Below are 15,896 nucleotides of genomic sequence, written 5' to 3'. Positions count from 1 at the left end.
GATTTCACAACAATTTGAGGAAAGAGAGAGAGAGAGAGAGAGAGAGAGAGAGATAGACAGAGAGATAGACTGCAAAGGAAAGAATAAGAAAAAGACAGCAAGAAGAAAGCCAGAGAGAGAGAGAGAGAGAGAGAGAGAGACAGCAAGGGAGAGATAGTTCAAGAGAGAGCATAAGAGAGAGACAGACAGAGATATACAGCAAGGCAGAGTGAGACAGAGAGAGATACAGTGAGAGAAAGACATACAGACAGACAGCAAGTGAGAGAGAGGGAGAGAGTAAGAGAAAGAGGGAAAGAGCAAGACAGTCAGGCAGACAGACAGAGATATACATGGAGAGATAGAGAGAGAGAGAGAGAGAGAGAGAGAGAGACAGTGAGAGAGGCAGACAGAAATATACAGCAAGAGAGAGAATAAGACAGAGAGCCAGACAGACAGAAACAGAGAGAGACATGAGAAGCATGAGTGAGCGAGACACAGAGAGACAGACATAAATACAAAAAGAGAGATACAGAGAGAAAGACGGACAGAGAGACAGACAGACAGACAGACAGAAGGAGACAGAGAGACAGACAGAGAGAGAGACAGACAGAGAGAGAAAGAGAGAGAGAGACAGACAGACAGACAGACAGAAGGAGACAGACACAGAGAGAGAGACAGACAGACAGACAGAGAGAGAGAGAAAGAGAGAGAGAGACAGACACAGAGAGAGAGACAGACAGACAGAGAGAGTAAGAGAGAGAGACAGACAGACAGACAGAAGGAGACAGAGAGACAGACAGAAGGAGACAGAGAGACAGACAGAGAGTAAGAGAGAGAGAGACAGACAGACAGACAGAAGGAGACAGAGAGACAGACAAAGAGAGATCTGGATGTAAACTGTTACTCCAGTTTCAGCCAAAAAAATTTAATTGTTGATGTTTGTCCAAAAACACACCCCTCCACTTTCGCCTTCTCTGTCTCTGTCTCGCTCTCTCTGTCTCTCTCCCCCTCTCCTCCTCCTCCTGTGTAAGTGGGAGTGCGCTCTTGCCCCTCTGCAGGCTTTAACACCCCTCTCAGCACTGAGGCACCACACTGTGTCCTGGAAGCTGCTTGTGACTAACACAAAGACTCTCGATAAACACACACACACACACACACACTCTCACCCGCTAGCGCTTACACACACACACACACACACACAATGGATGTCAAAGTTGTGGTGATGCTTTTCCTCGTTGTGACTATGAAGGACTCGGAGACTGAAGGTAAAACTGCTGCTGTTTCTCACTTGATCATGATACTGAAAGGTTTTTTATTGTCATTTTTTCAAATTGTGAGTTAAAGTGCTGGATTCGATGACCATGTGACCAGAGTTTATTTGTTGATTTGGGGTTTATTGATTCATTATTAATATATATATATATATATAAACAAAACATTTTAGAACCATTTTTAGAACCTCGTACAAGTCATTTAAAAAACCAAACACTTTTGCATGAGTATCCATGTTCTATTTGAAAGCGTCTCAATGCATCATTAGATGCTGAAGCAATCCAATTAGCTGGGCTTTATTTATTCTGTGTGCGTGTGTGTGTGTCAGCGTGTAGCCGTATTTTCATGCTGGTGTGTGTTTTTGAAAAGAACTTGCAGCTAGCCTTTCTTTCTTTTCTGCTGTGAAACAGTGACAAATCGTTCATTCAAGAGACCAATCAGTTAAACAAGGCGGTCGCCGGTGGCTCTGATTCCATACGAGGGTACGAGTTTAGCACCCGAGTCTGGGAACCTCTCTCCGATTCCCCGTTCACACCGACTGCGTCAAGAAATCGGGTCATTTCCAAACACGCGTTGTGTGTCCGTTTCATATATTCCCTTCTAGAATTTTCTACAGTATACGTCAAACTTGACAAAACTCTTCCTGTCTTAACAAAAAAAAAAATACAAGTCTAATCAAAGTCAAATATCTTTACAAATGTACAAAAACCACAAGTTTTGACTCCGTATATCGTTTTTTTTTTTTTTGTTTTTTTTTTTAGCTACATACTCATTATGATGAATCTCTCGTTATTTCAACATAGACTGGATATCTTTATATATATTTCGACTTAACTCCCGATTTGTCTATTGAGTTATTTTGACTTAATATTTAACACTCCACAACCTATTAATAAGGCTACATTATTATATTCTACAGTAAATGATGTCATAATCCTGACTTTGCTTATCGTTTGTTCCCAGCTGTTGCTTTAGTGGAAATCTGTTGACACGTATACGGTTTATATATATATTATATATATATATACACGGGGTCTCAGCGCTGACTCAAAACAGTGATATAAATATCTTGAAATGTGGAGTTTTTCCCATCGAAGTAACAAACTGACGTGTTAAAATAATGAAGCGCAATCTCGATCCTAAGCTGAAATGTCGTAAATGAGTCGAAAAATCACGTAGAACTAACAACAAGGCTTCTTTCAAAAGAAATAAAGCTTAGCTAAACTTCGTAGAAACGACCCGAACTGGAATTTTATCTATGAGAAATAAACTGACGTGGGGTTATTTTTTAATACCAATTTTTTTTTTTTTTAAATATCAATGGTTATAATGCGTTATGAATTAAATACGTAGTGTTCTTAACACTATATACACACAATATAGTGCATTCTGTTCCAAAATTCGGTTACAGTAACTGAATATATGTATTTATTTAATTCAATGTGTAGATTGTGATACTTATAACCTTATTGAACCACCTTATGAGTTGTATTTGTGATACAAACAAACAAAAAAATCGTGCTTCCTGTTTGTCCAAAGTTTTATTTTCTGATGAATTTTTGTCAGCGTATTAATATTTGTAGATATAATGCACTGAGGTCACTGACGTATATTTATATACTTTAAAAGTAGGCTTGTTTGGTATCGGCGACTACTTATAACGCATTATAATGCATGTTAAACAGTAATATATCGATTAGTATAAAACGTCGTGCATCTTCAGTAACAATTATACCAGTGTGTATTTATGGCTTGTTAGGAACGGGAACATTAAAGGACTAGCATGGTATGCTATGACTGAGCTATTGCTGTTCCATATCCAAGGTCTATGTGATAAATTAAATGAAAAAAAAAAAGAAAGTTTTTTCCATCGTGTCTTCGTCACTCGAATACGTTCACAATAGCGCAGTCTGCTAAAAGATGAATCGCGGGATTTCCGCTGAAAAAGACCAGGACAACACTAAGAATGCACTTCAGCTTGTTAATCAAACGCACACATTCAGATCCAAACACACACAATGGTCTGAAGCGACACGTTCGATTGAGGACGAGGCCCGGGACTGGCTGAGGAAGACCAGGGAAAGCTCTTCAGACCATCAATCAGAACCTCGAGGCTGATGTGAGAGTGTGAGGCTCCTCAAAGCACCCTGGGTAACTTTAAGGGCTCTTGACGACGGTAGCGAGCGAGACAGCGGGTTCCCTCATGTGGGAACGCCGGATTTAGAGCGATGGCTTAATCTCTTTTTAATGACCCGTGCTCGCAGGTGGAATGCTGTGATAGGATACGTCTGCTTTATGAGGGAGAGTGTTTTGTTTTTTTGTTTTTTTTTTACGACTGTAAGGACGAATTGATTCAGGTCGTGAAACTCTCATCGCCTGCTGAACCGTTGTGAATGTATTTTTTTTGTTCGTAAAAATGTAAAGAGGGAAACTGTTTCAGGACTGAACGTTAAAGGACGGGCTAACAAGAACGTGCAAAGATTCGAGCAACATTACGAGTGTTGCGTTATAACTTCATGAGCGTCACACTCGTACATTACAGTCGTCACGTTGTAACAGTACGATCAGCGTATTATAACATTACGATCCTATTATATACGTATTATACCGTTACGATCAGTATATCTCAGCATTATGTTCCGACTATAGTACATTATATACATTTTATAGCGTATTATAACGTCACGATCAGAGTATGATAAGATTATGATCCTATTAAAGCATATTATATACGTACAGTATTATAGAGTATTATAACATTACAATCAGTGTATAACGTTATGATCCTATTATAGTGTATTATATACGTATTATAACATTACAATTGGTGTATTATAACATTATGATCCTATTATATACGTATTATAGAGTATTATAACATTATGATCGTATTATAACATATTATATAAGTTTTATAGCATATTATAACATTAAAATCAGTGTATTATAACATTCTGATCCTATTATATACATATTTTAAAATTACCATTGCTGTATTATAACATTATGAGCCGAATATAGTGTATTATATACGTTTTATAGAGTATTATAACATTACGATCAGCATATTATAACATTTTGATCCTATTACAGCGTATTATTATGAACGCCATCTTGTGACATTATGCCGTGTTGTAACATTACAATTGTTCTATTATAGCAGTACGATCACTGTTGTGACATAATGAACATCGTATGGTCACGATCGCTGCATTATAACTGCATTATACAATCATGGCATTATAACATTACAACATTTACAGTCATTGTTTTATGACATTACGATCATCGAAAAATGGAGTTTATCTCAAAACTCCTGTCTCCCGTTTTGTCCCGTGTTTCGCAGCGAAGCCCATCAGCCTGTTGGAGAGGTGCTGGTGCCGCTCGACGCTCAACACCGTGCCACAGAGGAGCATCCGCGAGATCAAATTCCTCCACACGCCCCACTGCCCCTTCCAAGTCATGTAGGTCAACCTTAATGTTCTTCTGTGATTTAAAAAAAAACTAGCATTGTACAACGGTTTCCATAATTTCACCAAATCCCCTCGTCAGAAGCTCTGAGGAGGCAGGGCTCATGTGTGTGTGTGTGTGTGTGTGTGTGTGTGTGTGTGTGATCCTTATCAGAAGCTCTAGATAAAAGGAAGTTTGAGACTCACTGAGAGACACGGCATGCTTTTCTTTTCTTTTTCTGGAGGAAATCTTCATTAAGGGTCAAACTGATTATGCTTGTATTCCTACTGATCTTCTTAGATATACACCTCCCCAATCCCCCCACCCCTCCTAACGCTAATCTCTTTAGCCGCTAACATTTGGTATCATTTTGCTAACCTGGAACTTATTAATGTAAAAGCAGTGACTATTTTGAAAAAAGAGAAGAAAAAAAAAAAAAACAGAAAAAGGGGGCCACAGGGGTCACGGCGAGGCGGAAGGTCAGATCGGGACAGAACTTTAGCCTAGGGGGGTATTTGGATTCTCACACACACACACACACAAACACACTAAAGCTAAAATAGTGTTTATTTAGGAATTTAGCCTCGAATCTCAAGGATCTGGAGCTTTCGAGACAGATGAAAAACAGACAGCTGTAACACAAACCCTGTCCAAACCCACACACACACACACGCTCAGTGCAAGCCATGTTTGCTGTTGGTATTAGCCGGCTGTGAGGCACTTACTACCTGCTGTTCCTGTCTCTCCGAGCAGACACGCTGCCGGCTGGAGAATTAAGTCTGGAAAACTTACCCAGGCCACAAACATGACGGAAACGAAACAAACACGATAACAAATGAAACTAACAAACACACAGATCCAGTTGTGTTAATTGGGGATTGGGGTTGCCTGCTGGAGTGGACCATTTGGTCCCAGACCACAGGAGTGTGTGTGTGTGTGTGTGTGTGTTTATGCTTGTGTGTGGGTTGAGCTCAGTGTGGATGTGGTTAATTTGCAAAGCGGTGTGAGCCGTGGCCCCTCTGAGCTGTTAATTCTCAAACATGACCTTTTGGCGCAAAGGTGCGATATGCTTGTGTGTGTGTGTGTGTGTGTGTGTGTGTGTGTGTGTGTGTGCACGTGGGAGTGAGACAGACACACAGGGAGTCAGACAGGCAGAGAACTTGTTTACTGTTTCTTCAAGCTTTTTTTTCTGGAAACGTTTTGTTCGCTCTGTATTTTCACTTAAGACTAAAGTTTTGGCGCCCTTCGCTCGGTTTCGATGTGTGGCCGTTAAATAAAACAGTAAAGTATTCACACCCACACCCACACACACACACACACACGCCCAGGATATCGATAATCCTGGATTTGGAGTCAGCAGGCGACGAGTTGCACTGTTTGGTGGAAAGATGTTATAATGGTACTTAGGGGTGGGGCTTGGGGCAGTGCTATTTTCTGATTGGCTAGACATATTGTGTATATCAATCCATGAATTGCTTTCTATCAATCCAGTGTTCCAAGTGATCACGTACTGTATGTAGCCTTGGCCCTGTGTGTGTATGTGTATATGTGTGTGTGTGTGTGTGTGTTACCCCGCATGCACCTCATCATGGACTGAAGTGTATCCTACGCCAGCGTTAAGTTGTAATGGAGAGTAGCGCCGGAGAGCAGCGCCGATCTGATAACACAGAGTTCAGGGCCTCACTGGAAGAAACACACAATCTTTTACTTATTCGCTCATTCATTCGTCCCTCGCTCTAAAGAGACTTACCTGATCTCATTACCAGCGCAAAGCCAAAAGCCAACAGCATCAATTACATACCGTACTCTTTCAGTAGCTTTCCCCCCCTCTCTCTTTCTTTTTCTCTATCTGAGCTGTGTTAAAGAAAAGAAAGCCTTCCAACTAAATCTCTCTCCCCCTCTCTCTGTCTCTCTCTGTCTTTTCTTTCTCGGCCAAATCCACGTTAAGGAACCGAACCGAGTCCCTTCCTCCCTTTCTCTCCTCTTTTACCCCTCATTATCACTCTCGCGCGCTCACTCCGAGCTTTCTCTCGTTTCCAGAGCCAAGCTGAAGAACAATAGGGAGGTCTGCATCAACCCCAAGACCAAATGGCTGCAGCAGTATCTGAAGAACGCCATTAGCAAGTAAGTAAGAGTGTCCGGACACAACGGTGAATGAAACGAGGTGTTCCAAATTCATCAGGAGCACTATCTAGGACACAGTTACAGCGAACAGAAACACAGGGCATTATGGGTATTTAGTGGAGGTTAGCGTTTATCATTCCATATTCGAAACATTTTGATTTGGTGTCGGTGATCACGTGACGCACTTCAGCGCTGTAACTACAGCACTTTTGTTTTTTTTGTTTTTCATAGCGAATGACATGTAGCTACCGGTTTCGCATCGTGCTTAACTCATTATCAAACACTGGCTCAGTGGCACCAGCTATCCATGGACAGTTTTAATAAGTCAGTAGAATAAATCTTGGAACTATATTATCAGTCAAATTACTTCTCACCTTTAACCTTCAAACTTTAGGCCACTCCCCCTACCTGACTCTAATGCTACGTTTGAATAAAACTCGTAACTCTGAATTTCTTTTTACCTCCAACTAAGAAATTTTTTAATGCTTGATTTTGCTGCAGTTTTTAAAAAATCTGTGATGCAATTTGCGAAGTTTCTTGTATTTTTTTAAAAATGAAAAATATGGCTGAAATCGCAATCGGACGAAATTGTTTCGCAGTGATGTTGGTTGGTAAACGAGACCTTTTAGCTGTACTCATGTTCGACGCACGTGAATCGAAGAAAGCTTTGGCTGAATGTGCGTTGTGATGACGTCACATGATGTGTCCTGGCCCAAAATCTGTGAAAAATCTGCAGTAATTTTAGTTAGTTAGTTACATTTATATAGTGCTTTACATAGTATGGGGTCTCCTCAACCACCACTAGTGGGTAGCATCCACTTGGATAATGCGACGGCAGCCATAATGCGCCAGAACACCCACCAGCTATTAGTGGAGAGGAGAGAGTGCTGTAGCCAATACAAAGATGGGGATTATGATAAAGGCCAATGGGGGAATTTCGCCAGGACACCAGGGTTATACCCCTATAAGTGTCCTGGGATTTTTAACAACCACAGAGAGTCAGGACCTTGATTTAACATCTCATCCGAAAGACAGTGTTGTTTTTACAGTATAGTGTCCCCATCACTATACTGGGGCGTTAGGCCCCACACAGACCACAGGGTGAGCGCCCCCTGCTGGCCTCACTAATACCACTTCCATCAGCAGCCTTAGTTTTCCCCCCCAGGAGGTCTCCCATCCAGGTACTGACCAGGCTCAACCCTGCTTAGCTTCAGCAGGACACCAGGTGAGAGCTGCAGGGAGATATGACCATTTACGCATGCAATCGCAAGCTCCTCTGAATACTGTGGAGTTTGCGTTCATTTCTGCAATCGCAAAATCTGCAAAAAATCAGCTGTAATTTTGTAAAATTGCAAGCTCCTCTGAATATTGCGGAGTTTGCGCGATTTTGCGTTCGCTTCTGCGATCGCAAAAATTGCTAAATCCCGGAGGGACTGGAGTGCCGCTACAATCTGAATCTCAGAACGTGAAAAAACACGGAAAAAAAGTTACGTTATGCAAAAAAGTCTTCTGATTGACAACCTTTGACTCAAAACGGCAAGCGCTTACATCTATTTTTTACCCTGACTATCGCTTTAAGGCTCGTTTATACTTTAATCGATTGTTTATTTGCCTAATTTGCCTTAAGTTCATTCTTTAGCACACGAACATTATGCTTCGTTATTACTCGGTCCCTCCAGGATTCTGTTGCAAAATCAATTTCTTTGCAATTTTTCTAAATTAGCGCAGATTTTCCGCAGATCAGGACCGGGGCGCGTCACGTGACGCCATCACAACGCGTATTCAGCCAAAGCCCTCGTCGATTCACGTGCGTCGAACACGAGTACAACTAAAAGGTCCCATTTACCAACAAACATTGCTGCGATTTCGTGCGATTGTGATTTCACCGATTCAAGTAGTTTTCCGCGTCGCAAATTTAGAAACGAACCGCAGCAAAATCGATCGCTTTTGGCCGCGACAGTCACAAAAAAACCCCACCTCCACCTCCTGATTATTTCTAACCCGCATGAACACCTGGTTGGTAAACTCTGTACTCTTTAAAGGCGTAAGAAAACGACATCTTGCCCTCTATATAATCGTTTCGGCGACGCTGATTGCTGTAATGAGCGAGCGGTGTGGAGTTATGGGTCTCCTGCAGAGCGAAGCCAAGAGTAGTAAAAGTTTCCCTCAGCGGCGTCTCCACTCCAAACAACTCGCGCGGAAAATATTCTGACAGCAAAGTGAAATAAAAATATTTAGAAGACGTTCTTGAATTCCCGCCACCCATGTGGTACAGTGGCGCAAACACACACACACACACACACACACACGCACACTGTAATATAACTTACTGTAATTTAATTAGGATTTATATTAAATTATTTTTAGTTATGGAGTCAGCAAACACTGTTGACCCCCCCAATCCAGGGTTTTATTTATTCCTCACATACAGTATAAGCATCAGTACTGTACACACTGTACTTCTGCTTCAAATGCTCATCTCTCTCTCTCTCTCTCTCTCTCTCTCTCTCTCTGTTTACTGCAGGATAAAGAAGTCAAGGCAGACTGATAACTAAAGGCAGCGGGGATGTGAGAAGAGCCGGCGTGTGTCTCTGACCTCTGTATTATGTGTGCACCTCTGACACACACACACACACACACACATGCACACACACCATCCCTATGTGGACTGCTTGCACAAACAGCACTTCGCCTACAAACACCTTTATTCCTGATCCAACACAACACACACACACAAACACACACACACACACACACACACAGCACCATTTTTGCCATTGTGAGATTTCAGGCTTGTGCAGGTGTGTATGCTGAGCTGAACTGAGGGGCTGGATGTGGATACAAATATTTTTGCGTGTTTTTCTATATGCATTCGCTTTGTGCCTTTTTTTTAATAGTAATAAGTTGCTGATCAGTGTTGTGGTGAATTAAGAAGGAAAAGGAGAGAGAATGAGAGTGAGAGAGAGAGAGAGAGAGAGAGAGAGAGAGAGTGTAGCAGTCACGCTTTAAACTCTAAAAATGTAAGGAATCAAGGAAGGTTTGATATAAAAAACGTAAAACAAAATGTTGAACGTTTTCTTCACGAGCTATGACGCTAACGTAGAGAACATGTATAGGAGGCAAACAGCTGTCAGCTTAGCGTCACGATTAGATCATCATTTTGTCATTCAGCATTCAAAAGTGGATAAAAAGACCACCATTAGGTTCAGACAGGGGGCGTGGCTTAGACTTTGAAGGCGGAACTGTGTGTTCAAAGTGATTCAGCGAAACCGTTAGCTATTTCTTAGCTACACAAAGCCGTAAACAGTGAACTTAATTGTTAATTTTTTTTAAAATTCCGCAAATCTGCTCGCTCAAGTACGTTGATAAGGAATGAACGCGTCATTAGGAGGTGTTTCACGGCGACACTTTCAGTGACTTCGGCAAGATTCTACTTTTCCTTCGATGTTGTCACTTTAAGAGTCACAGGATGATATTTCATGCACTGGCGTAGATAACTTCTTTTTTTTTTTCTCCTCCTAACACCTTCTACCAGGCCGTATTTACCTTTATAAATCGTGAGAACTCTTTAGGATTCGGTAACGTAGCTAGCTTTTTCATAAACTCTAATCTACTAAACGCTTCATGTTTTCAAGCTCGGACAAGTAAACAAGGGTTAAACCATGTTATAGGGCGCTGACACTGGAGACTCCTTCCGTGAACGTTGAATAAACAGCTTTTCCTCACAGAAAACGTCACTATATAGACCATGACGTGTTATTAAGTTATCATACTGTAAAATATATACTGTAAACGTTCTGACCAATCAGAAACAAACGCATTACGTACGAGATAAACACGTACGTTTGCGTTAAAGGTGGCGTTATCGAGTCGTAAACATGCTTCCAGCGAGTTATTCTTACCACGTAGAAAGTGTTAGCATGTTTTATTTGCTAAGAACAATATGACAACTTCACGATATCAGGAAAGGTTTGTTTGATTTCTTTCAATAATGCAACTTTCATATCAATGCAATCTCTCTTGGCAGCTGCTAATTGTTTCATTTTATTTTCTTCTTAAACCTGTGCTTATGAAATATTATATAGCGCATCTCCTTACAGCCAGAGGTTTTATTCGGTTGTGTCCGCACGCCTGATCATGACCTAGGCTTGTGGGGTTTGTTGTAAAAGTGCAAGGTTGGATCAGTAAAAGGAGACGAATTTAAGTGAAATAATAATAAAAAAAAAATAGAATTTGAGTGCAATTTGAAACAAAACAATTGGAAAAATTGTTTTACCAATCCAACCAATCCACCTGATTGTGTCTTGCATTACAAATGCGTCATAATTATGGACCAAATGTCATCTATACGTCCGATTCTCAACCTTTAGAAAGGTAAATAGTCAGAGAACTGGGTGATATTGGAACATTTGGCCTCATATTTCGTCAAGATGTTTCCAGAATTATGAACATATTTAGTGCTGTTTAATTATTTACGAACGTTAACTCATTTTAAACATGGTTTATTTTCGTATGAGGGAACCTTTGAGGGAAATATTGTTATTTGAAATCATACGACTGAAAAAACCCCCAAAACCCATCATCTAATCACACGTTTCCAGCGTAACAGCCGGATGACGAGCAACTCCTAAACCCCTGCTTATTACCAGTGTAATCGCAACGGTATATAATAACATGTGGATATGATTTCCAAGGGAATGAAACGTGCGTTTTATCAGCATCGGGCCAATACAATAAGCACTTCACTGCTGTACATGACTTTAGAATTTTTTTAAAAAACTTTTGCAGTGTTTTAAATTTTTTTTAATGTTAAAAAACAAAACAAAAAATAAACAAACAAAAAAAACCCCCAGACAACTATTAAAACTGCTTTTGCCTGCAGAGACTGAACCGTAAAACATGAACTCTTTACTAAATGTATTAGTCATTTGTAGAGGATGTCGTTCCAGAGGCGTTTCATTTTGGCCCAATAAAAGGGTCTCATAAAAGGATTAGCGGAATACCTAACTAACAACAAAACGCGTAAAATTCAATTCTATTTTGTTTTGGTGACTTTTTACCATAAAATTTTATTAACTGAATTCAATTCAAATGAATACATTTTAAACATATATTATAATAGATTTTTCCCCCCGATGTATGCATGAACCCAACAAGCTTTCCAGAAACTTCCACTTTTGACAATTTAAAAAAATTCTCACAGAAGGAACTCTGAATAATTTTTTAAATTCTTTAAAAGTGAATTTCATTCGAACATCTGAAATAAAAAAAAAATCATTGACCCCAGATTTGGTCTTGCATTAAAAAAAAAAGCCTTTAAAAATGTTCACATGTTAGAGAAAGTCATTATTTATCATAGAGTATATTTTAGCAGGTAACGTTAGGCCTCGTTTGTCAGTCTTAAAAAATGTACAATTGACAAAAACTTATAAAATAAAATGGACAAAAGTCCCACAAAGCTCACAGAGAGCTGAAAACCATAAAATGGTGACTAAAAAAAGTGAAAAAGCACCTCCTAAACATTTCCAGTAATGCAGCTCAGCCACTGCAGTGAATCGGTTACCAGGGATTTCCCAAAATGTTCATTACATTTAATAAACTACAGAAATAAACTACAGCGTAATCCGTATATAATGTTGCAGTAACTCATCACAAATTATACAAGTTCACGTTAGTGAGTCTCGTACGTAAAACTGACACGGACCCATAGGATCCAAACGTTTTTTTCTGAACTAACCAGATTTTCACGAAAACCCCTACAAACGATTTACGAATAAATTTGTTCACAACCAGGTTGACAAACGATGCCCAACGTCCTCAAAGCGTCCACTTATTCACGTAAAAAAAAACAAAAAAAAATTGTATGGATGGAATTAAGGGACGCACTCATGTCCGGTAAATAAATTATTTTCCAATTCTTTCCAATACACACGGGTAGATTTTTTTTACTTCAGGAATTTTGTTCAAGTCTAGTCAATGGATGACTGTGAAGGTTCTCTCTCATCTGCTAGTTTGAATGTTTAGTTGTAGTGATTTAACACTAACGTGGACCAGACTATCCACGTACTAGTGCTAAAAATGGCGAGATTCAAGAATTTCCTTGTGTGTTCAAGAATTTCATTTCGCCACCTGCGAACATTCCCACGTGCTATTCCAGCCGTGCCGCAAAAAAAAAAAAAAGCGATAAGGTGCTATCGAATGTGAAGTAGACTCTATGAGGCAGCTCTCTGCGTAGAGATGTCCATGTAGGATATTTTGTTTTTTTATTGTTATATTTCTATATTCTCACTGATTGTAATAATGAATTGAGATAAATCTATTTAGTCACTTTTTTTCAATAAAGTTATTTTAAAAAAATGGTCAAATGTCTTGCCTTTGTTTTAATCATGGTATGTGGTACTATATTATTATATTTACAGTATTATAGTTAAGAGCTAATGTGTACGATATATCAGTAGAGGTCTTCGTTTCGTTTTGTCATTTTGTGGTCATATTTAGCAGGTGTTGTTCTCAATACATCCAAAAAAGCAATCATTATAAACATACATCAAAATCAACACAAAAATGGTTTACTGACCACAAAATCAAGGTCCTGCCATGACCATCCCAGTCCCCTGACCTGAACCCCATAGAAAACCTGTGGGGTGAACTGAAGAGGAGAGTCCACCAGCGTGGACCTCGAAATGTGAAGGATCTGGAGAGATTCTGTATGGAGGAACGCTCTCAGATCCCTCGCCATGTATTCTCCAACCTCATCAGGCGTTATAGGAGAAGACTCAGAGCTGTTATCTTGGCAAAGAGACGTAGCATAAAGTATTGACTAAAAGGGTGCCAATAATTGTGGCACACATATATTTAACAAAGATTTTTTTTGATAAACCTGTGTTGTGTTTGTAATTGTTTGATATCCTTGAGCGCAGAGTATTTTTATTTATTTATTTATTTTTAAACAAAAGATTCAACAATAAAGACAATTTTTGACAGGCTTCTTTGCTCATATTTACCAAGGGTGCCAATATAAATGGAGGGCACTGTACAATTAGAAGCATCAAATTAACCCTTCACTGCATGGTGTTGCTGTACGGCAACAATAAATTCATCTTCAATTCTTTGATACGGGATAATATAAAACTATTATTTTACTATGTAACTGGAAAAAAGGGGGCTTTAACTTTGATTATAACAAAAAAGCCATGTTACATGACCAGGAAGTGCTTCTTGCACTTCCTTTTCTGCAGTCACATGGCATGGTGAAGGTCATCGGAGGGCTCAAAAGTTTTATTAATTATTCAATATTTAGGCCAAACTACTTAAAAGAAAAAAAAAAAAAAAAAGAAACACTATCTGAGATAAGTTAACATTTATTTTTTGTCCTTTAAACAAGTTCATATATTTCGAGTATAATACATTTATAATCTATAAATGTATGCTGAACTGTTTCATATAACTAAGTTCATTCTGATGATTATTAAATGATATCTAAGTATGTCAACACTTGACAAAAAAAAAAAAAGCCTCTCACAGAAGGAATGGTTTAATTCTTGTTTTGTGTCAATGAGCAGAAATTTATGACCCCAAAAAATAAATAAAATAATTAAATTCATCCTTTTGTGGTCATTTCGAGCGGTTTAGTGCTTCATTAGTGTTATGTTTCCCTCAATTCTATGAGGCAGTGCATGCTAAGTAGAACATTCGTAAGGGAAAATGGGTCCACGGTGCTTTCTAAAGCGATTAGGAACTACGTGATAAGCTCATAAAGACGACTCCCGGGTTGTCGAGGCTAATAATCGAGCAGGGAATTCATTTCTAGAATAATTGTGCAGCTATGAGGAGACGAACATGTTGAAATCGACCCCGAGACCTCCCATTTTGCTCGCCCATCTGTCTAAATCCAGACTCTAATTACTCCACACACACACACACACACACACACACATAGGCTTGATGATATCCAGTCTAATGACCTCTCTGAGTGAAATCAAACTCTCTCCCTCTCTCTCTCTCTCTCTGTCTCTCATCCTTTCTGCATGCCTGGTTTGCAGTCTGAATCAGTGCAGGAAGTGAACCATACACTCCTGATCAGAGCACTGCCGAGCTGCTTCCAAAGAGCTCAAGGCCATCTCGAGTGATTCAGAGACGATTCATAGACATTAAACCAGCACCTGAGAACTAATAGGAACCATACAGACCTGCAAATCCGACAGTGTCTGTTTCTGAGTCTGACTGACGGTCACTTGGTCACACGCACTTTGAGATTCGGAGCATCCTACATGTTCAACCCAACTAGATGATCCTCACTGAGAAGGAACAGATCATTCCCCAAACCCAGAAGAAGCTAAAGAAGTTAGGGTTTCGTAGAGGAGTCCCTCTACTGCATGAACTGTTACATTTACATCTTTTTTTTATATATATATTTATGGATTTTTATTACTTGGATTAGTTGGAATTTTTTTTTAAATTTTTACGGGGTGGGGGGGGGGGGGAGTAGGTGAATTGTTGTTGTATGGCAACAATATGCAATGGTGGAAAGTATCATACAGTCAAAAATAACACAAAGTGTATGAGATTACATTCCAGTTTCTGCATTTTCCAGACTATACGTCGCAGAGGTTTTTGTTTTTTTTTGACATCTAGTAAGCATGTAAAAGTGATATCTTCTAGAAAGGAATGACAGTTGTAAAAAGTATGTGGATGGATTTACTCTCTCAAAATACAAACAAAAATTAGATCCAAACATGTTTTGGGTGATTTATCTCTTTTAATTCATTCTCTTGAATTCTTAATTCGTTCTCTTGAAACATAAAAATGTAGAAAATAAGACGCACTTGCAAAATAACTGAAATTATAGTTTTTCTTACTTAATAACTGAAATAAATGAAATAAAGTTTTTCTTACTTTGAATCTGAAAAAAATCTAAATATACTATTAAAGAAGCCAAGGGTTTTTTTTTGTTTGTTTGTTTGTTTTTTTTGCTATGTAGGCCTGTTTCAATTCATAAATACTCATACCACAGTTCCGTTATCGCGTGTCATTACCATATGGCAACAATGATGTTTTTACCATTTAATAAA

General features: G+C 39.3%; 1 protein-coding gene across 1 annotated transcript; it reads left to right on the top strand.

Moving 5' to 3' along the window:
* Positions 1-746: 746 nt before the first annotated feature.
* cxcl12b (chemokine (C-X-C motif) ligand 12b (stromal cell-derived factor 1)) lies at positions 747-12,087 on the top strand. The gene is made up of 4 exons (XM_053617179.1): positions 747-1,244; positions 4,598-4,715; positions 6,742-6,825; positions 9,350-12,087. Exons 1-4 carry the CDS (start codon positions 1,181-1,183, stop codon positions 9,378-9,380), a joined length of 297 nt encoding a protein of 98 aa, XP_053473154.1. The 5' UTR covers positions 747-1,180; the 3' UTR covers positions 9,381-12,087.
* The last annotated feature ends 3,809 nt before the right edge of the window (positions 12,088-15,896 follow it).

Source organism: Ictalurus furcatus, chromosome 27 (assembly GCF_023375685.1).
Source record: "Ictalurus furcatus strain D&B chromosome 27, Billie_1.0, whole genome shotgun sequence".
NCBI lineage: Eukaryota > Metazoa > Chordata > Actinopteri > Siluriformes > Ictaluridae > Ictalurus > Ictalurus furcatus.
The sequence above is the reverse complement of the archived record's forward strand: the minus strand, read 5'-3'. Positions and strand labels throughout refer to the sequence as shown.